This window comes from Lepisma saccharinum, chromosome 6, assembly GCF_977018435.1.
Source record: "Lepisma saccharinum chromosome 6, izLepSacc3.1, whole genome shotgun sequence".
NCBI lineage: Eukaryota > Metazoa > Arthropoda > Insecta > Zygentoma > Lepismatidae > Lepisma > Lepisma saccharinum.
The window spans coordinates 18,756,317-18,779,333 of record NC_139234.1 but is presented as its reverse complement, the minus strand read 5'-3'; the positions used below and the strand labels follow the sequence as shown (position 1 = coordinate 18,779,333).

The window sequence follows — 23,017 nt, the reverse complement described above, 5'->3', positions numbered from 1 at the left end:
TAATTTTGATACTACTTCTCCGTGTCTTCTTGTCTCCGACTTCATTGTTTCTTTCTTCACTTATGCAACGCACTTTCACTCATGTTTGCACTGTGGAAGTTGTATTCTCTTGTGTTACTCTTTGGGCCTAGCGATACACATAGGTTGGCGCTATTCCTAGGCAACAATCAAAGCCAACAATAAATGATAACTCCAAGCTGAAAAAGAAGCATCATTTACTGTAACCATTAATCCAAGAAGAGCTCCTATCAGCAAACATGTTAGATGACCTTTGATATGGCTTAGCGTGTCCTTACGCCGTACATCATGGGGTAGGCGAAGGGGGGGGGGGGAGGTAAAAACTTTGTGGGGAATCTTTCCGCGGCAGCATACCGAACAACAATTAGGTTATCTCCAGAACGTCGTCTTCCCCCTTCCAATTACGACGATAACATCAAAAGAGAAATTGCTTCTTGGTTCGGAGTTACCAACCTTACAGAGTGAAGGCAGCCATAATCGGGGCCCAGAAGAGATCGACCTCTAATTGCTCTCCGTATTGAAAGATGTTTGCCGTGATAGGTTGGTTCTGCATTGACCAGCTTATTAAGTGTATGCTGGACTTTTAAGACTGTTCCAGCAACGACTTTTAAAGAAAACATCCCCGAAATTCTAAAAACTTGGAACTCTTTAGATTTTCTCGTCGAGAATTTAGGAAAATCCTCGTGCGGACTGCATTAACTGTTGTGGGTTCATATCCTCCTTTGTCACAGTTTACCTAAAAAATTGACAGATAAACAGTTTTTCCAATATATAGTATATAAACAGTCGCTGAAATTGCAAGACACGAACAATCTAACATATGAAAATAACATTTAACAGTTTTAATGCAACTTTTTAATAACCACTTATTAAAGGAAAGTATTTAAGGAAAGCAAAATATTAAATAATTAAACTTTAGAAAGAAGTATATAGCGTTACTGTTGGTCAATACAACTTGGTTTATCATATGTAGAAACACATTCCTGGTCTAACATTTTGAATTTTTTCAGGAGACTACACTGTTTACACTGAAACTGTGAACAAATTTGTAGTACATTGAATTCCAAGTGCAACGGAAAGACTCCTAAAAAGATTGCGAAGTGTTACACCGGGCATGTGTAAATCTCGTGACCGATTCCTCTTGCACGACAACGCCCCGTCCCATAACGCGACAATCATCAATGGGAGGCCAAACAAAGTGTGACTGTACTTGGTCACTCTCCTTATTCGCCAGACGTGGCACCTGCTGATTACTCTTTGTTCCAAAAAGTGAAATCCCACTTGAAGGGACGTCTCTTTGATTCGATTTTGGACATCCACAAAGTCCTGACGAGTACTGCAATGGACGACGTCTACAGACGCATCGAGAAGTTGTATGATAGTGCAAATCAGTGTGTGCTGTTAGAAGGGAGGTATGTCGAAGGCTAAACAAGGAAGTGTAATTTCTGTCACTATCTATTTAGAAGTCTTAATCTTAGTAGACCCACTATGTATACCATTTTAAAGATTAGAAATTCCATCAGTATTTGTTTGGAAAGTTTTGAGTATGTTTGCACTCTAAGAGGTTAGTCTCGAATAAAAACTATTTTATTCCCATTGCAAAGGTATTGTTTTTTTCGTTTCATTCTGAAATTTGAATATGGTTACACTTAGATATAAAAAAAAGTAAAGATAACTTGACATTCTGCACAGAAGACTTTCGAAAAAAAACGCATCACTATGTTGATTTGGTTCGTACGGTACCACGGAAAACCTAACCTGCCGTGGCGGACGATTTTTCAGAATGGAGTAAAAACTATTCGATTGATATTATGGATTTTCAGGTAGTTAATGAGAAAGCACTGAACACATTCAATTTCATAGTCTCGTTTCTATGTGCTATGTTGTTTGATGCACCAATGAATTAGTGACTTGTGGATTTATTTATATGGTATAAATTTTATGTGTTCAGTTGTCAGTGAATTTATTTCTGGAGGCAGGGACACCCATTGAAAGTAGAAAATTTACAAAATAATTGTGTGCGTGTATATATGTGTATGTGAATACGTGTTTACAAATTATACAATTTTATATTGCCTGTGGTGACAAATATTTCTTACCTTTATAATACATTTCCTTGTACATTCCCGGACAATTTTTACCCTGAAATATAAAAAAATATGACAATTAAGAGTCATCATTTAAAATCATAATAATATACATGCGACATAACTGAATGCCCATATATTCATAATGACTGTAAAAGTTTACATACAATAAGAATATAAAAATTAACCAAAGTTGGAATGTAGTTTTTACAATAAAATCAGGATAGTTTAATGTGTAAATAAAGTATTTACCCTTTTTATTAATTTATAGTATAATAATGAATTATATCAGAAGCAGAAGCAGTAGTAATTTTGACAAAGTAGGCTAAGCTGCTAGTGAAATCGTTGTATCTTTCTTGCTCTTGTATTGGAAACACAATTTGCATAAATTAGGATCAAATACTACATGGGTTCATACATATTTTAAATTATGAGTTAACGTCACATTGATTTAATAAAAAATACAGTTTCCTTGACAACAACAAATGTAGATTGAAATTATAACCATCTCAGCCCGTGGCTGCATACTTCAACTTAATATGAAACGTAAATTAACCGTCGTATTCTAATGAGACATTAACTCCCTTGATGTGTTTATCAAGTAACAGAGAGTACTCATCTGAACCTTGGATATTCATATTCTGCAGAATAAAACTAATTATAATTTCAATTATGTTATTAATTACTAAAATATACGTAAACGTGCCATGAATTGCATTTGTTAAGCATTAATTAAAGGAAACACTTTATAATTGTCATTTATTGCATATATGTAAGGACATTCAGCCTACATGACACATAAAGTAAATAATCTTCCAGAAACTACGACTTCAAGTATATGCCAATTAGGCATTACCATTAGGTTAATGATGTACCTATATATCTACAACTGTTGAATGTACTTCAGATTTGCGAATAAAAACCAGCATAGAAATTTCCTATTATTATAATATAACCTTGTATTTTTTTTAAAGATATAAGGTGCAAAAATATACATTCTTTTAATAAAATAATGAAGAAATGATATTTTAAGATACAGTAAATTAGTTTCATAAATATGGAAAGAATTTGACTGAATTTGATTTACGCTGTAGAGTATCTAATGATTTACATTTGAAAGAGATTTCGGCATACAATATATTTTTTATATATTTCTGGAAGTTTTCTAAATAGCCAAATTAAAAATCATAACTGTGTTATGAAATTATTACTTGTTTCACTCCACAAATTTAGTCCTATATTTATTTCTTAGCGATAACTCATCGTAAGATCGTCACTGTCATTTTTTACTTGCATTAGCAGGTATACAGATAAATTGATCAAGATATTAAAACTTCCTTTCCACAGAAACTTGGTACTTCTTTCAATCCTATAAGTTGAGCAATATAGAAATATCGAATGGTTCGATTTTTTGATTTATCACTCCGACACACCAATGAACGATCCAATCGAGAAAATTTTCCAAAATGAAATTGTTATTCGATATCTCTCGGTGTATCAAATTACATGCTGGTATCTTATCTTCTTTGACTTTAAGAAAACGGAGATTCAAGATACCCTGATTGATTACTTTCGATCGTTTGACTCTCATAGACAGACGGACGTTCTGACAAAGATTATTTGTATTGCACTAAGACATTACTAGATGTATCCCTCAATACAGTACACCACATCTTTCTATCATCAGTAGATACTGAGTAATTGATAGTTATCGATTGTTTTTTATTGCTTACTGGAAGAGATAAACGGACAAGTCTTTGAGGATATGGATATCAATTCACGTTAATAATTCACGATATTTTCAAATGGCCCAACTTCATACAAGCATTTGTTGTATGAGTGGCTTCGAAGATATCGAAACATAAAAAATAATCGGTTGTTCACGTTCGATTATTTCTCTATCATAAAGAGGGTCTGGCAAAGCGCTATATTTTACATGGCTTTATATTGGTTTGAATATTTCAAATCTTCATGTCTACCTAACGTCTCAGATATTGGCAGGCCACTTTAGTTCGTATTTACCTTTCACGGCGAGACGTAACCTTATTGTGCGTTGATCTACAATTTGATAGGTCTATCGCTTCGCCGATGGCCTCGTGCTAACGTCGCTGGCGTGTACTGAAGGCGTCGCAGGTTCGATACCCGGTGATAATTGACACGGACATGGCCAGCGTACAAGGGTACCTTGTTCACTTTTCCTGAGTAGTACCACGCAGTGGCGTATTTCGGAACAGCATAGACAATCGTAGATAGTAGATCCAAAGTTCCTCTGTCACGTGATAGTGTGCGATGTATAGGCAATCTGCGCAATCTGATCAGATAGTAGAGGATGTATGAGATAAATAAGTTATTTTGTGAGGCCATATTGGTTAGTACCTTGCAAACCTCAAGAAGAACTGTTAAATAATTTTGCTTGCATGTAAATTCAACTCAGAATAACTCAAATTTTACTATTTGAAAACTTAATATCTTTGATTGTTATATAGAAATATGTCGTTAGTTTTGCTACGTTCCCCGGTTTAGTCTCAATGGAACAACTTACGATTATTTCTCAACGGCGAGCCTGAGACATATCAGCCTACTATGAAGCCCTCAGGTTGTGGGAAATCAGATAAGGATATGCTTACGTAAACCTGACCAACTTGCACTCGCAATTAAACTCCTTATTAAAAACAAAAGTGTATTTATATCTTAATACTTCTTCGCTACACAAATTAAAACATTCACATTTCCAAAATCACTTCCATTATTTCAGCAACATCATTCATTCATTCATTCATACTTTATTGGTTTTAGCTGTTATACCAGCTCTACACCAAGTGTCCTAAAAATATGTCATGCATGACACTGTTACACAAATTACAAATTTTGAATATATACAGTTTTCTTATACATTATTTATCTACATCATTATCATACAAATTGAAAATTGATAATAAATACAATTGTTATATCTGGTGACTATATCAAGTTACACATTTTGAATATTTACAATTTTCATATGTCTATATTAATATCATGAAAAAATCTACAAATGATAAATACAATTGTTACATCTGGTGACGATATTAAACAGGATAAAGAAGTTGGAAGAGGTATTCCTTTCTTTATTAGATTCTTGAATAACATCTCCCTTTGAGTGGTATAAAGTGGACATTGAAATATAACATGATGAGCATCTTCCTGATCTAGATTGCACTTGCACATAGGTGAATTTACTAAATTTATTTTATATATAAAGCAACATCCATAATATCTCTTACCTCACAACCCACAATCAAATGTTTTTAGGTTAGTCCATAACCATAAAAGACTACCCAATTGAACAAAACAAATTACGTCATAATAGACAATTAACATTTTAAACATATCAAACACTTAAAATGATACAATAAGTGGGTGCGTATCAGTTTGTTTCAGGAGATATTTTAATAAAATTTTGGATCTATTGGATCCACACTCCAGATGATGTCATACTTCGAGACGAGAAAGAGGATTTTTTAATGGTCATTTGTATGGTTATACATCTTATACTTTTGAGCAGGATTCATTTTCCGGTATCAACACTAGGCAAGTCCAAGCACCTGGTAACTCGTTGGGTGAGAATGAAGATGATTGATATAACATACTTTCCCTGTTCGCCCCAAAATAGGTACCACCTAGGCTGGAGAGTTACACAAACTAAGCGATTATTTAGTTTCATAAACTAACCGAATATCATCATAACTACAATATGACTTTTTCTTTTTAATTAACCATTTTCGTGTTCCAGATATAAAACTTCCGAAACAAGTTCACAGGGAATATCATTACGTAATACAAAGCGCACAAATTCCGATCGTTTCAAAGAATCCTCTTTAGGACGGCGTGCACAGTTTGCATCCTGACTTTAATCTTTGAGTATTATTATTCCACTTGGCGAAGCGCACCTCCTGCCATCTATCGGGAAACTTTTTTTTTCTTGTCTTTTTTTTCCGGATTCCGAAAAGAAGTTTATGGTTCTTGAAACTCGGAATGAGGCTCGCCTGCTCAAAAGACCTCAGAGAGAAGCAACTAACCATGGCTGTTGCAATTGGAGCTTTCTGTTCCTCACAAGATGCCGGCGGAGCTTTCGGAATTGAAGGGATTCACTTGATTAAATCCGAGGATAGAACTTTTCAGCAGGAGAACCATAAGGGAATGCATTTCACTTTAATTGGGGCAGGAAAACAAGCTTACGTTCCGTCAGAGATGACATGTGCTGTGTGTGTGTGTGTGTGTGTGTGTGTGTTGGTAGACCTAATAAACGAGGAGGTTCATCTGTTAACACACCAGCAAACCGAGGACTTTTTTTCCTGACCACATATCCGAGGATGGCCTTGGATTGTAATGCAGTGTCTCCCCAGTGCTGTGTACCTTCGTTTAAACTTACTTATTAGCGAATACCTTCTGCTAGTATGCGAGTACCTTCCACTTTCGTTTGATTAACATTTGTTTATGTATAACTTGACAATTTCTCCAATAAGCTGAAGTATTGCTTTTTCTCTTCATTTTTACGATTTTCTATGTAACCAAGTTTTTCATTTTTAGTGTAATTTGCAGCATTATTAAAGTTGCTAACAGTATACAAACTGATAATTCGCAAAACAGTATTAACAAGAAAATACAACATACTGTAGTCTAGCCTATAAATGTTGAATTGTTGTTTTAAGTCCACTTTATGCACAAAAAGGCTACTCGGGACTGGACCTACGGTTTAAAGTGGGATGTAGCGTATAATATACCACTGTAGCTTTCATATATAAAAGTAATCATTAAAATACGCATTTCATATTATTATTTTAAAAATACCTTCTCCATTGTATGCTTCTATTATGACAATTATGGGTATATCATCGCAATCAGTATCCTACCATGAGTGGCATTTTTTTGCACAAGTTAATTGATTTCATCCATGGAAACATATTTTAGAGTTAGTGGAAACATGGTCTCGTTTCACAAAACTTAGCATACACCCTCTGAAAATTTTAGGACTACATCACCGATTCTCTCTCTCTCTCTCTCTCTCTTTGCTATGTCTATGTGCGTGTGTGTTGATGCTTACTTCTATTCCATACACACTAAATAAAGTGTGTACGATGGAGAAAATGTTGGCTATTGTTTCAATCTTCAGTTTATAATCTCTCGCCGGCGGATCAACCGTGCCAAGTATATTTTTCCAAAGTTTTGTTACCTATATTGGACCCCTCCTTTCTCCTTTACCGGTCCTTTATTCCCTTTTATATTTAATCTCTCCTTTCACACCTCTACCAGGGTGTATTCACAGCAGAACTTTATAAAGAATCAATCGTAGCTCATTTTTTCTCCTTCGTAAGGTTCAAACAAAAGCATGAATACACAATGTGAATGGTAAACTGTAATACCGTGTACCGTGATTTGTCGATAATTCAAAACATTATCTATGGAGGTGACAAATTTATGGTTTATTAGGTCCTGCTTTTGTTTACAATATTCATAAATATTTATAATTGTTCTACAGGTGCATTAAAAAAAACATAATCGAATTCGCATCTATGGCTTCCACCATTGGCATTTGAATTAACGCAGGGTTAGTGTAACTATCTCTGCGGGTTTACCCAAAACATAATGATATTCTCGATTTAACAGCATTCTAGCGTGACTAGGGGGAGTGTTCTAGCGGGTCTCTTTCTCTTTTGTCGGCTATATGCAAGATACTTTTCCAATAGGTACTTTGGAAATTCAATAACGGTTGGCTTACCACAAATTCTACTTTTTTACTTTTTCCCCATAAGAACCAGTTTAGTCCTAAACACCGCAGATCGAGAGAGAAACGTTGCCATTGAGTAGAGATTGCTGTATCCCACAACGATCCTTCTTGTCTTTGTAAAATTAGGCCTGATCGGTTTTAAACCGGCTGCTGTGAAAATTTTAGATCAATAGATCTAATTTAAGGACAGTTGTTGTGATCAGAACATTGGTAATGTACCGCTCCACTCTGACTGTCTGATCCTCCACAACAACACGCACCATATTTGAAGGCTTACATGCTCGAACGAAAGCTTAAGTAATGCCGTGAAATTGCAGTTAGACACGTTTTTAATCTCCGAAAATGTAGACTGAACGAAGGTTTGAAAATATTTGAATTTGCAGTGGTCGAAGTGTAGGAGAAATCGAAGTTTCGCTCGCTATCTTGAAACGCTTTAATTGATTTAAGCACATGCAATACCAGATCAGCTGTCAAGGTATGTAGTGGTTATATGAATCCTCGTGGATTCTTCCATCAGCCTCCTGAAACTTTTCATCTTGCCATTACCTTGTGTCTGTGTTTGGAGATGATAGCTTAACTATTTATTTATAATGTTTGAGAAACACGGCTGCTCTGCCACCTAACCCTTGTCAATGTAATGTTACATATATAATAAACTTAAGTGTCTTCTGTGCAGGTCCCTTTACAATCTTGGTCTACTAATTTTCCAAAGGGTCTTTAGATACGGATTTTAGATAAAGGTTTCTATCCCCATATAGTGTGAACGGTGGAACATAACCACATGTGCTGCAGCACCCTTTTATTTGAATTCATTCATTTATTTAAACTTCTCAGTCCTTGCACCGACCTTCTCGGCGGAATGTTTACAGCGCGCTACGACTTCAGGACTTTCCGGTTCGAATCCCGGTCTGGCATGCATGATATTTGTGAATGTCTTCAGTCCTTTGAAATATGTAGACGTACCTGCAGAATAGGTGTCATCAGCTGGTCAATAGTTTTTGGTTTGTCTATATGGGTAACACATTCAGACAGGATTCCTCTACTTCGTGCACAACGATGCCACGATGACAAAACCAGTACTAGAGCAGCTCTACCCATCACGCAGAGCAATGCATTACCATAGTTTACTCACATACATGCAATAGCAACAATTTTCTTCATGTAGTATGCTGGCTGTGCAAAGTGAAAGGCAAAGAGTTATGTAGTAGCGCTGCCAGCTGCTCCTGCGGAAAGCATAGTTTGACATGTGCGTCGGCATGCGGATATTGTCCAGGCCATTAATGCGCAAATGTCTGCAATGATACAGAACTCTTGGATTCCGTGTTTAATTTCATGATTCTTATTGAACTCTAATACACATTCCAAAAGTTAAGCACGCAATGCAAATTTTCGAAAGCGTATGTGAATTTGAGTGGCTGAAAATCGCTTCGGATGTAGATGTCAGTTTTTACGTGTAGCTTCCTTTTTGAAAGTAGAGAGTGAATCATCTGTACCTAGGTGCTTAATCTGTGCTCTTGAAATGGCATAAAAGCGAGGATTTCGTGCAAGAATCATCACACTTTCGTTCAAGACGCCAGCATTCTGAAGGGTTTGAGGTGCATTTAAAAGCTGATACGAAGTGTTCATAATTTTGTAGGATTATGTTTGATAATATTAGTGTTTCTATTGCTGAAAGAAGACGAATGACAAACAGTGAGCGCTGGCGTGCTGTCGGACGCAATGAAGCAGGACAGTAAATTAAAGATGTCGCTATTTTCTTTGACGTTGATCATTCGGTAATTTCTCGATTATGGAAACAATTCTAAACAAGTCAAACAGTTGTCCGGAGACCTGTGCCCGGTCGTCCAAGGGTTACGGCGCCCCTCTGATGATCGATATAATGCTATAGTAGCCAAGCGGAATCGACGAGCGACCTCCACAACTGTTACATCCATGGTTGCAGCGGAACTTGGTAAGACAATATCTGCCTGTAGTGTGCGCCGAAGGCTCCACATGAAGGGATTGTACGCCCGAGTACCGTCCAAGCCAGAGGAGCAAGATTAAAATGTTGTCGTCAATATGTCAATTGGACTGTCTCAGATTGGTGCAACGTCCTGTTCACGGACGAGTCCATATTTGCCCTGGAATCAGATGATGATCGTGTAAGGGTCTGGAGAGAACGAGGCACACGCAATCAGGCCAAGAACATCATCGAACATCACGCATTCAGAGGTGGCAGAGTCATGGTGTGGGCTGGAATTTCAATGGGATGTATCACCGAGCTTCACATCTTTAAAGGCGGTTCTGTGACGTCTGCGCGGTATGGGGATGAAGTCCTAGACCCCATTGTGATACTATACGCTGCAGCAGTTAGTCCTGATTTCCTCCTTATGGACGATAATGCCCGTCCCCATCGAGTACCTGGAAAGTGAGGGCATTTCTCGTATGGAGTGGCCGGCGTATTCCCCTGACCTTAATACTATTGAAAACCTTTGGGATGCCCTCGGGCGTGCTGGCTCTGCACATTTTCCTTCTCCAGCAAGTCTCAGGGAGTTGGAAACTGCCCTAATGGAGGAATGGCCATTGATCACATCTGCGATGGTTGATCACCTCATTGAAAGCATAACAAATCGTTGAAAAGTTTGTGTGAAGGTCCGGGGTGGTCACATACCATATTACTCTAAGTTTTGTTTGGTTTGTTTGCCTTTAAACATCATTATGTTAATGACCCAAATGTGACGTCATCATATAACTTACGAAAAGTAAATATTCTTTTGATTTTTGTACACAATTCTTATTTTCTTTAATGCATAAACACATTTGCTACCTTCATGTGCAATTTTGTGTTAATCAAAGCTTTACTTTTCCATTTTTGTTGATTTTACCATCGCGTGCTTAACTATTGGAAGCGTGTTTATTTACATAGATAAGATAAGATAAGAATAAGACAGATAAGAATATTTCAGCTAGAGCTACAATACATGGATACATAATCACTTTTAATATTTTTGTGGTTCTGAAGTATTCAGCATAATATTCATGACAAGGCCTATTAAGTTCCTGTTACTTGACTTTGTATATCTAATTTTCCTATGGCGTACTGTTTCGGTATTCTGGTTATGGGTTACCCTGAAGTAGATGAACATCACCTCGAAACATTATTTCTGTAGTAATTACTTCCGAGTTGTATCTAAATTCTATCCAACTAGTACTAAACTGCTACAAGAACTTCATCTAAAAGGCTCCATATTTACAACAGTTGTAAGAGACAAAAACTTAACAACTTTACCCCCCGATCCTGATCGGATCATTATAACTTAAATGTACGTATCATAGTTTTACCTCGAATTATGCTCTAAAATTACTGCCAGTTTACGTCATTGTGCTCTATAAATATTACCTAAACAGAAATTTGATCCATTGTTTAATTTGGTTTATTTTACTTTTCTTTTCTGCCACTTTTAGTTAATCGCGAAGATGGGAATGAGTGATGATATGATATAATTTATTTAGGGACACTCACAAAGAACACTCATGCCAAGGCTGGGATTCGAACTCTGGAATCCTGTCGTCGTAGCACGATGTGTTAACCACTATACCACGGAGACCGGCACAGGAATTTGAACATACCAGCAGAATTTAGAATGTCAACATTATAGGAAGCATCGATTATTCTTCTGCTGTAGAAGGCATCTAGTTTGTATGTGAATTTCAGCTTGAAATCTCCAAATTCGCTGCAGATATCTTTGTCACAATATTGATTTGTCACCCCCATTTCGTCCCCTCTTATACGACACACTATATTACAGATATTTTATTAAAAACCTGAAGATGAAGAAATGCTCTAAAATTGCGGAGAGCTTAATTTCTTAATACTTTCAATTTCCAGAAATGTAGTATATTCAAAAGTGAGCAAAATTTGAATCTTTCACAAGGTAAAAAAAAAAATACTGTTTTTCGTCTTCCATCTTGAAATGCGTTGATCAGTTTTGCTCAAGCACAAAACTAGGCAAATATCTCAAGGCGTCTAGCAATTTATAGTTGTAAAAATATTTTGGACATCGCCCCACTCCACTCCCAAAGTATGCAATATCTATCCTTAAGGTGTACTGTTTTGGCATTCTGGTTATAGGTTACGCTGAAGCAGAGAATGTTATTTTGTGTTTCCATCCCAATGCATACCTTAGGTTTCAGGATAGTAAGTTATTTGTACAAATCTAAAATAAGTTCATCAACCTGTACATTCTACACTATCGAAAGTTTATTTTCTCATTCACCAGCATACAAACTTTAACATTTTGTAAATATGAAATGAAGCTCAATAAATCTATGAGTTAAATGTGAAACAACTTTGAGGCAATAATATTGTCGACAATAATTACAATGTACATGAAAATCGCTTCAATGTCTCTCAACTTCACCGTAATGGTTTAAACCGTAATTTCAGGGAAGGGGTATTGTATTTTAGCTTCTAGTTTTGCTATTGCCTCTGCACTTTATAACCCGTGTCGTGACCCGCAATGCACTTTACAATCGCCCATTGATATTCCCGACCTCTATCCTTGCTTAGTAAGGTGGAAACATGAAACAGGACATTGACGACCGATCAACGTCCACCTTTTATAAAACTCCTCTTAACGTTCTCAATATAAAACCCAACCCTTTTTTCTCCTTTTATTATCTCGCTGAAAAGACCGGAGCGAAACATTAACGTTACCATTCGCGCCCCCACCCACCCTATCTCTTGCGCTCGTTCTGGCACTTTTTCAAAATAGCCGTTTTTTTGAATTTTCTGCTATTCACAAGACTGGAAGGTATCTAGATGAATACTTGTCCGTAATGTTTAGGAACAGCCTCTATGCGGATGACATTGCGTCATGGTATTCCACGAAGCGGGCCCGGCACGCGTTCACGCCTGGTGTAATATCGGATCCAGAAGTGTGGTTTTCCAGAATTAATTCCAGTCTGGAAAATCCCCTCCCCGTGCTAGCCCGCAAGGTATACCGATTTACCAGTCCCATCAGCAGAGAAGCCTCGCACTTCCATTATCTCTTCGGAAAGCACCTTATCATCAAGTCTAGTCCTCCGTAACAAATGAGATAATATATTTGGATAATCTCGTTCCATTAGAGCACTTTCACGGGAACGAAGAGGATGAGGAGGAAGAAGGGGGTGGTAGGGGAAATAGGGAAAAGTGCAGAAAGAGGAAATAGAAATTTGTGTGCATTGAGCCAACGTGGAGGACGGAAGTGGGGTAAGGGAGGGGGGAGGAGTTTGTGATACAACTGCAAGAAGAAAAACTGCATGTAATTTTCCCTCCCTTGAAAGCAAATTGGTTTTCATTAATGGGAGTTTTCAACTAGCAGGATATTACAACAATAGATCATCTAATTGTTAGGGGATGATCTTGGACTGAACAATAACGGTGATCCGAGACGAGAACCGAGTTGCTAGGGAACGGTAGGACTAATCCTCTACGATAGTAAACAAGCTATTACAGAACCTATCTGGTGGCATGACCCATGCGAGAGCAAATTTACTCACAACGTTCATGAAAACAGTGAAGAATTAGTAATAGCTTACCTACAATCAATCATTTGTAAGTATTTTGTTTAATTTTTTACGTTACTTTCTGGGTATGAACTAGAAAGCTAGAATGCCTAACTAAATGTGAACATCAACATTCACTAATCGAGTTGTGTTTATCTCGTAACCGCGTGTTTCCTTTGTTTTTTTCCCTTACGAAATTTTAAAGAACGCTGCCAATCAGGATAACTTTTATCATAATAATAATATACATTTCAATTCAATTTCATAACACAATATTTTATTTTGGTGTTATTCATATTTTCATACGAATACTACCAAAATCAAGTCACGTGAAATATTCCAAAACGATTTTCTGGATCTTGCTCCGTCCAAAACAAGTTTTCTTCCTCGGTTTGTGAAGTTTAGTGACTTTGATAGATTAGAGTATATATAATAACAGTGCAATTAAACCAGATTTATTGGCCATAATTCTCTATAAAATATTGGAGTCTTCCACTTTACTGCATATGTCTATACTAGAGCGCTGCAGGAAGAGCATTTCGTTCGAGCGCCAAATAGTTAGCACGGACGACGCTAGATAGCGTACGGATTTGACTGCTTCATCGCCTGAGCGAACAACGCTAGAACAGACAAAACGAGTAGTATACGCTCGAAGCCCAGTAGTACACCTATAACCGTAATTTGTCTGTGATAGTGGATCCTCAAATATGGATCGCGAAGTGAAAGAAGCAGTGAAATTAAAACCTAAGTGAACATAGTCAATATGTCCATGCTAAAATGCAGTTTACTTTATCTTCCCATTACAGTGGTATATGAAAACCAAACAGATGATTGTGGGCAGAAACTGCCAGGAAGGATATTTTACATATATGTGTCTCGAACAGAGATGGCCATTTGATTTCGGCCTCGCGAGGCCCGGCTTCAGAGTTGAAGGTCGGCCTCACACGGCCTCAGCCTCCGACCTCCAACTCTGCCTCTGGCCTCACACGGCTTCAGCCTCCGAATTTCATCTTGCCATCTGGCCTCACACGGCTTCAGCCTCCGAATTTCATCTTGGCATCTGGCCTCACACGGCTTCAGCCTCCAAATTTCATCTTGGCTTCTGGCCTCACACGGCTTCAGCCTCCAAACTGAAAGTCTGCCTCAGCCTTCGAACTCCATCTCAGCCTCCGGCCTCAGTCTCCGACCTCCAACTCGGCGTCCGGCCTCACACGGCCTCAACCTTCAAGCTGAAAAACGGCCTCAGCATTCTAACTCCATCTCAGCCTCCGGCCTCACACGGTCTACCTCTGGCCTCACACGGACTCAGCTTCCAAGCTGAAAGTCGGCCTCAGCCTCCAAATTTCATCTCGGCCTCTGGCCTCACACAGCCTCAGCCTCCGAATTTCATCTTGGATTCTGGCCTCACACGGCTTCAGCCTGCGAATTTCATCTTGGCTTCTGGCCTCACACGGCTTCAGCCTGCGAATTTCATCTTGGCTTCTGGCCTCACACGGCCTCAGCCTCCGAATTTCATTTTGGATTCTGGCCTCACACGGCTTCAGCCTGCGAATTTCATCTTGGCTTCTGGCCTCACACGACCTCAGTCTCCGCCCTCCAACTCTGCCTCTGGCCTCACACGGCCTCAGCCTCCGAATTTCATTTTGGATTCTGGCCTCACACGGCCTCAGTCTCCGACCTCCAACTCTGCCTCTGGCCTCATAGGGCCTCAGCTTCCAAGCTGAAAGTCTGCCTCAGCCTCCAAATTTCATCTCGGCCTCTGGCCTCACACGGCCTCAGCCTCCGAATTTCATTTTGGATTCTGGCCTCACACGGCTTCAGCCTCCAAGCTGAAAGTCTGCCTCAGCCTTCGAACTCCATCTCAGCCTCCGGCCTCACACGTGCTTCAGTCTCCGACATCCAACTAGTCCTCAGCCTCCAAGCTGAAAGTCGGCCTCAGCCTTCGAACTCCATCTCAGCCTCCTGCCTCACACGGCCTCAGCGTCCAAATTTTATCTCGGCCTCTGGCCTCACACGGCTTCAGCCTCCAAGCTGAAAGTCTGCCTCACCCTTCGAACTCCATCTCAGCCTCCGGCCTCACACGGCCTCAGTCTCCGACCTCCAACTCGGCCTCCGGCCTCATACGGCCTCAGCCATCGAACTCCATCTCAGGCTCCCGCCTCAGACTCCGACCTCCAGCTCTGCCTCTGGCCTCATACGGCCTCAGCTTCCAAGCTGAAAGTCGACCTCAGCCTCCAAATTTCATCTCGGCCTATGGCCTCACACGGCCTCAGCCTCCGAATTTCATCTTGGCTTCTGGCCTCACACGGCTTCAGACTCCGAATTTCATCTTGGCTTCTGGCCTCATACGGCCTCAGCTTCCAAGCTGAAAGTCGACCTCAGCCTCCAAATTTCATCTCGGCCTCTGGCCTCACACGCGCTCAGCCTCCGAATTTCATCTTGGATTCTGGCCTCACACGGCTTCAGCCTTCAAGATGAAAATCAGCCTCAGCCTTCAAACTCCATCTCAGCGTCCGACCTCACACGGCCTCCCTCTCTGACCTCCATCTCGGCCTCCGGCCTCATACGGCCTCAGTTTCCAAGCTGAAAGGCGGCCTCAGCCTTCGAACTCCATCTCAGCTTGCCGCCTCACACGGCCTCAGTCTCCGACCTCCAACATTGCCTCTGGCCTCATACGGGCCTCAGCTTCCAAGCTGAAAGTCGACCTCAGCCTCCAAATTTCATCTCGGCCTCTGGCCTCACACGGCCTCAGCCTCCGAATTTCATCTTGGATTCTGGCCTCACACGGCTTCAGCCTTCAAGATGAAAGTCAGCCTCAGCCTTCGAACTCCATCTCAGCCTCTTTCCTCACACGGCCTCAGTCTCCGACCTCCAACTCTACCTCTGGCCTCACACGGACTCAGCTTCCAAGCTGAAAGTCGGCCTCAGCCTCCAAATTTCATCTCGGCCTCTGGCCTCACACAGCCTCAGCCTCCGAATTTCATCTTGGATTCTGGCCTCACACGGCTTCAGCCTGCGAATTTCATCTTGGCTTCTGGCCTCACACGGCTTCAGCCTGCGAATTTCATCTTGGCTTCTGGCCTCACACGGCCTCAGCCTCCGAATTTCATTTTGGATTCTGGCCTCACACGGCTTCAGCCTGCGAATTTCATCTTGGCTTCTGGCCTCACACGACCTCAGTCTCCGACCTCCAACTCTGCCTCTGGCCTCACACGGCCTCAGCCTCCGAATTTCATTTCGGATTCTGGCCTCACACGGCCTCAGTCTCCGACCTCCAACTCTGCCTCTGGCCTCATAGGGCCTCAGCTTCCAAGCTGAAAGTCTGCCTCAGCCTCCAAATTTCATCTCGGCCTCTGGCCTCACACGGCCTCAGCCTCCGAATTTCATTTTGGATTCTGGCCTCACACGGCTTCAGCCTCCAAGCTGAAAGTCTGCCTCAGCCTTCGAACTCCATCTCAGCCTCCGGCCTCACACGTGCTTCAGTCTCCGACATCCAACTAGTCCTCAGCCTCCAAGCTGAAAGTCGGCCTCAGCCTTCGAACTCCATCTCAGCCTCCTGCCTCACACGGCCTCAGCGTCCAAATTTTATCTCGGCCTCTGGCCTCACACGGCTTCAGCCTCCAAGCTGAAAGTCTGCCTCACCCTTCGAACTCCATCTCAGCCTCCGGCCTCACACGGCCTCAGTCTCCGACCTCCAACTCGGCCTCCGGCCTCATACGGCCTCAGCCATCGAACTCCATCTCAGGCTCCCGCCTCAGACTCCGACCTCCAGCTCTGCCTCTGGCCTCATACGGCCTCAGCTTCCAAGCTGAAAGTCGACCTCAGCCTCCAAATTTCATCTCGGCCTATGGCCTCACACGGCCTCAGCCTCCGAATTTCATCTTGGCTTCTGGCCTCACACGGCTTCAGACTCCGAATTTCATCTTGGCTTCTGGCCTCATACGGCCTCAGCTTCCAAGCTGAAAGTCGACCTCAGCCTCCAAATTTCATCTCGGCCTCTGGCCTCACACGCGCTCAGCCTCCGAATTTCATCTTGGATTCTGGCCTCACACGGCTTCAGCCTTCAAGATGAAAATCAGCCTCAGCCTTCAAACTCCATCTCAGCGTCCGACCTCACACGGCCTCCCTCTCTGACCTCCATCTCGGCCTCCGGCCTCATACGGCCTCAGTTTCCAAGCTGAAAGGCGGCCTCAGCCTTCGAACTCCATCTCAGCTTGCCGCCTCACACGGCCTCAGTCTCCGACCTCCAACTCTGCCTCTGGCCTCATACGGGCCTCAGCTTCCAAGCTGAAAGTCGACCTCAGCCTCCAAATTTCATCTCGGCCTCTGGCCTCACACGGCCTCAGCCTCCGAATTTCATCTTGGATTCTGGCCTCACACGGCTTCAGCCTTCAAGATGAAAGTCAGCCTCAGCCTTCGAACTCCATCTCAGCCTCTTTCCTCACACGGCCTAAGTCTCCGACCTCCAACTCTACCTCTGGCCTCACACGGACTCAGCTTCCAAGCTGAAAGTCGGCCTCAGCCTCCAAATTTCATCTCGGCCTCTGGCCTCACACAGCCTCAGCCTCCGAATTTCATCTTGGATTCTGGCCTCACACGGCTTCAGCCTGCGAATTTCATCTTGGCTTCTGGCCTCACACGGCTTCAGCCTGCGAATTTCATCTTGGCTTCTGGCCTCACACGGCCTCAGCCTCCGAATTTCATTTTGGATTCTGGCCTCACACGGCTTCAGCCTGCGAATTTCATCTTGGCTTCTGGCCTCACACGACCTCAGTCTCCGCCCTCCAACTCTGCCTCTGGCCTCACACGGCCTCAGCCTCCGAATTTCATTTTGGATTCTGGCCTCACACGGCCTCAGTCTCCGACCTCCAACTCTGCCTCTGGCCTCATAGGGCCTCAGCTTCCAAGCTGAAAGTCTGCCTCAGCCTCCAAATTTCATCTCGGCCTCTGGCCTCACACGGCCTCAGCCTCCGAATTTCATTTTGGATTCTGGCCTCACACGGCTTCAGCCTCCAAGCTGAAAGTCTGCCTCAGCCTTCGAACTCCATCTCAGCCTCCGGCCTCACACGTGCTTCAGTCTCCGACATCCAACTAGTCCTCAGCCTCCAAGCTGAAAGTCGGCCTCAGCCTTCGAACTCCATCTCAGCCTCCTGCCTCACACGGCCTCAGCGTCCAAATTTTATCTCGGCCTCTGGCCTCACACGGCTTCAGCCTCCAAGCTGAAAGTCTGCCTCACCCTTCGAACTCCATCTCAGCCTCCGGCCTCACACGGCCTCAGTCTCCGACCTCCAACTCGGCCTCCGGCCTCATACGGCCTCAGCCATCGAACTCCATCTCAGGCTCCCGCCTCAGACTCCGACCTCCAGCTCTGCCTCTGGCCTCATACGGCCTCAGCTTCCAAGCTGAAAGTCGACCTCAGCCTCCAAATTTCATCTCGGCCTATGGCCTCACACGGCCTCAGCCTCCGAATTTCATCTTGGCTTCTGGCCTCACACGGCTTCAGACTCCGAATTTCATCTTGGCTTCTGGCCTCATACGGCCTCAGCTTCCAAGCTGAAAGTCGACCTCAGCCTCCAAATTTCATCTCGGCCTCTGGCCTCACACGCGCTCAGCCTCCGAATTTCATCTTGGATTCTGGCCTCACACGGCTTCAGCCTTCAAGATGAAAATCAGCCTCAGCCTTCAAACTCCATCTCAGCGTCCGACCTCACACGGCCTCCCTCTCCGACCTCCATCTCGGCCTCCGGCCTCATACGGCCTCAGTTTCCAAGCTGAAAGGTGGCCTCAGCCTTCGAACTCCATCTCAGCTTGCCGCCTCACACGGCCTCAGTCTCCGACCTCCAACTCTGCCTCTGGCCTCATACGGGCCTCAGCTTCCAAGCTGAAAGTCGACCTCAGCCTCCAAATTTCATCTCGGCCTCTGGCCTCACACGGCCTCAGCCTCCGAATTTCATCTTGGATTCTGGCCTCACACGGCTTCAGCCTTCAAGATGAAAGTCAGCCTCAGCCTTCGAACTCCATCTCAGCCTCTTTCCTCACACGGCCTCAGTCTCCGACCTCCAACTCTACCTCTGGCCTCACACGGACTCAGCTTCCAAGCTGAAAGTCAGCCTCAGCCTTCGAACTCCATCTCAGCCTCTTTCCTCACACGGCCTCAGTCTCCGACCTCCAACTCTACCTCTGGCCTCACACGGACTCAGCTTCCAAGCTGAAAGTCGGCCTCAGCCTCCAAATTTCATCTCGGCCTCTGGCCTCACACAGCCTCAGCCTCCGAATTTCATCTTGGATTCTGGCCTCACACGGCTTCAGCCTGCGAATTTCATCTTGGCTTCTGGCCTCACACGGCTTCAGCCTGCGAATTTCATCTTGGCTTCTGGCCTCACACGGCCTCAGCCTCCGAATTTCATTTTGGATTCTGGCCTCACACGACTTCAGCCTGCGAATTTCATCTTGGCTTCTGGCCTCACACGACCTCAGTCTCCGACCTCCAACTCTGCCTCTGGCCTCACACGGCCTCAGCCTCCGAATTTCATTTTGGATTCTGGCCTCACACGGCCTCAGTCTCCGACCTCCAACTCTGCCTCTGGCCTCATAGGGCCTCAGCTTCCAAGCTGAAAGTCTGCCTCAGCCTCCAAATTTCATCTCGGCCTCTGGCCTCACACGGCCTCAGCCTCCGAATTTCATTTTGGATTCTGGCCTCACACGGCTTCAGCCTCCAAGCTGAAAGTCTGCCTCAGCCTTCGAACTCCATCTCAGCCTCCGGCCTCACACGTGCCTCAGTCTCCGACATCCAACTAGTCCTCAGCCTCCAAGCTGAAAGTCGGCCTCAGCCTTCGAACTCCATCTCAGCCTCCTGCCTCACACGGCCTCAGCGTCCAAATTTTATCTCGGCCTCTGGCCTCACACGGCTTCAGCCTCCAAGCTGAAAGTCTGCCTCACCCTTCGAACTCCATCTCAGCCTCCGGCCTCACACGGCCTCAGTCTCCGACCTCCAACTCGGCCTCCGGCCTCATACGGCCTCAGCCATCGAACTCCATCTCAGGCTCCCGCCTCAGACTCCGACCTCCAGCTCTGCCTCTGGCCTCATACGGCCTCAGCTTCCAAGCTGAAAGTCGACCTCAGCCTCCAAATTTCATCTCGGCCTATGGCCTCACACGGCCTCAGCCTCCGAATTTCATCTTGGCTTCTGGCCTCATACGGCCTCAGCTTCCAAGCTGAAAGTCGACCTCAGCCTCCAAATTTCATCTCGGCCTCTGGCCTCACACGCGCTCAGCCTCCGAATTTCATCTTGGATTCTGGCCTCACACGGCTTCAGCCTTCAAGATGAAAATCAGCCTCAGCCTTCAAACTCCATCTCAGCGTCCGACCTCACACGGCCTCCCTCTCCGACCTCCATCTCGGCCTCCGGCCTCATACGGCCTCAGCCTCCAAGCTGAAAGGCGGCCTCAGCCTTCGAACTCCATCTCAGCTTGCCGCCTCACGCGGCCTCAGTCTCCGACCTCCAACTCTGCCTCTGGCCTCATACGGGCCTCAGCTTCCAAGCTGAAAGTCGACCTCAGCCTCCAAATTTCATCTCGGCCTCTGGCCTCACACGGCCTCAGCCTCCGAATTTCATCTTGGATTCTGGCCTCACACGGCTTCAGCCTTCAAGATGAAAGTCAGCCTCAGCCTTCGAACTCCATCTCAGCCTCTTTCCTCACACGGCTTCAGTCTCCGACCTCCATCTCTGCCTCTGGCCTCACACGGCCTCAGCTTCCAAACTGAAAGTCGGCCTCAGCCTCCAAATTTCATATCGGCCTCTGGCCTCACACGGCCTCAGCCTCCGAATTTCATCTTGGCTTCTGGCCTCACACGGCTTCAGCTTCCAAGCTGAAAGTCGGCCTCAGCCTTCGAACTCCATCTCAGCCTCCGGCCTCACACGGCCTCAGTCTCCGACCTCCATCTCTGCCTCTGGCCTCACACGGCCTCAGCTTCCAAGCTGAAAGTCGGCCTCAGCCTCCAAATTTCATCTCGGCCTCTGGTCTCACACGGCCTCAGCCTCCGAATTTCATCTTGGCTTCCGGCCTCACACGGCTTCAGCCCCCAAGCTGAAAGTCGGCCTCAGCCTTCGAACTCCATCTCAGCCTCCGGCCTCACACGGCCTCAGTCTCCGACCTCCATCTCTGCCTCTGGCCTCACACGGCCTCAGCTTCCAAGCTGAAAGTCGGCCTCAGCCTCCAAATTTCATCTCGGCCTCTGGTCTCACACGGCCTCAGCCTCCGAATTTCATCTTGGCTTCCGGCCTCACACGGCTTCAGCCTCCAAGCTGAAAGTCTGCCTCAGCCTTCGAACTCCATCTCAGCCTCCGGCCTCACACGGCCTCAGTCTTCGGCCTCCAACACGGCCTCCGGCCTCAGCTTCCAAGCTCAAGGTCAGCCTCCGGCCTCATCCTCGGACTTAAAACTTGTCCTCGGCCTCACATGGCCTCAGCCTCCAAGCTCAAGGTCGGTCTCCCGCCTTACACAGCCTCAGTCTCCGAACTCCAACTCGGCTTCGGCCTCACACGTCCTCAGCCTCGCAAGGCTTCTGGAGGCCGAGGCTGAGGCCGGACCTCATGAGGTCCGGCCTCCGGAGGCTGGACTTCTCTGGTCTAGAACGAGTACGTTCGAGAGCGAAAGTAGTCCCATGGAGCATTCTAGTATACACGAAATTGTAGTTTAAGGTATGTTTCAATAGATGTTGAGATCTTTGCATGTTGAGCTTCTAAAATGTAGTCTAGGCAGATGTGTGATGATTAAACGAATGGATTTTTTTTAAAGCACCGGGAAAGTGAGGGTGGGAGAGAAGGGAGAAGAAAATGGATGAAAAATTAATAGTGAAATTAAATAGAATAACAAACGTAAATTGAATGTATTTTCGAAGAACTAATCCTTTAATACTTTGAGGTTTTCAGTGATACAACACCTAGATTGAAATTTTGTATATAGTATGTAGTAAATATTTGTTCTCTTTATATTAATAATCACTCTGGAAGGGGGGTTCATTTCGTTTATTATTTTGTTAAGACCTCCATTACCATTTAGTGGTGTTATATCATCTGCAAATAGGACTATATTAATTTCTTCTTGAACAGTAACTGCGACATTTCATTTCTACATTTCTTCAATCATTATTTTGTCGATATATTCGTATAAATTGAAAATCGGTGGTAACAGAGAACAACCTTGTCTGACTCATTTATTATTATTATTATTATTATTATTATTATTATTATTATTACTGCTTCCTTTTCCTCCTTCTTGGTTATTATGTTCTGGTGCTATGTAAGTTATAGATAATTCCTTCGGACATTAAAATTGATTTCTACCTTTTTTCAGGATTCGGAACATTATATTCCAATTTATGTTGGCAAATGTTCTTTCGTAATCAACAATAATATTCATGTTTCCTTTTCTATCTTCATGCAGTTTTAATTTTGTAAGCAGCCTACCGTATTCCGCTGTTCCTTCTGAATACAAACTGTTCCTTGTTAGGATGATGGTATGCCCATCCTCACATTTATACAAATGATGTATTGGGTATTATTACTATTATTTATTAATTCCTGTTTCGTACATTTGTACATTTCCTTAAATAG

At 43.7% G+C, this 23,017-nt stretch overlaps 1 protein-coding gene across 1 annotated transcript in view; it reads right to left on the bottom strand.

Annotated features, from left to right (window-relative positions):
- The window catches only part of CARPA (Carbonic anhydrase-related protein A), a 428,457-nt gene that overhangs the window by 3,173 nt on the left and 402,267 nt on the right, over positions 1-23,017 (bottom strand). The window contains exon 9 of the mRNA XM_083124589.1: positions 2,118-2,160. Within this exon, the coding sequence (XP_082980715.1) occupies positions 2,118-2,160 (43 nt within the window). The remainder of the gene's footprint in view (positions 1-2,117; positions 2,161-23,017) is intronic.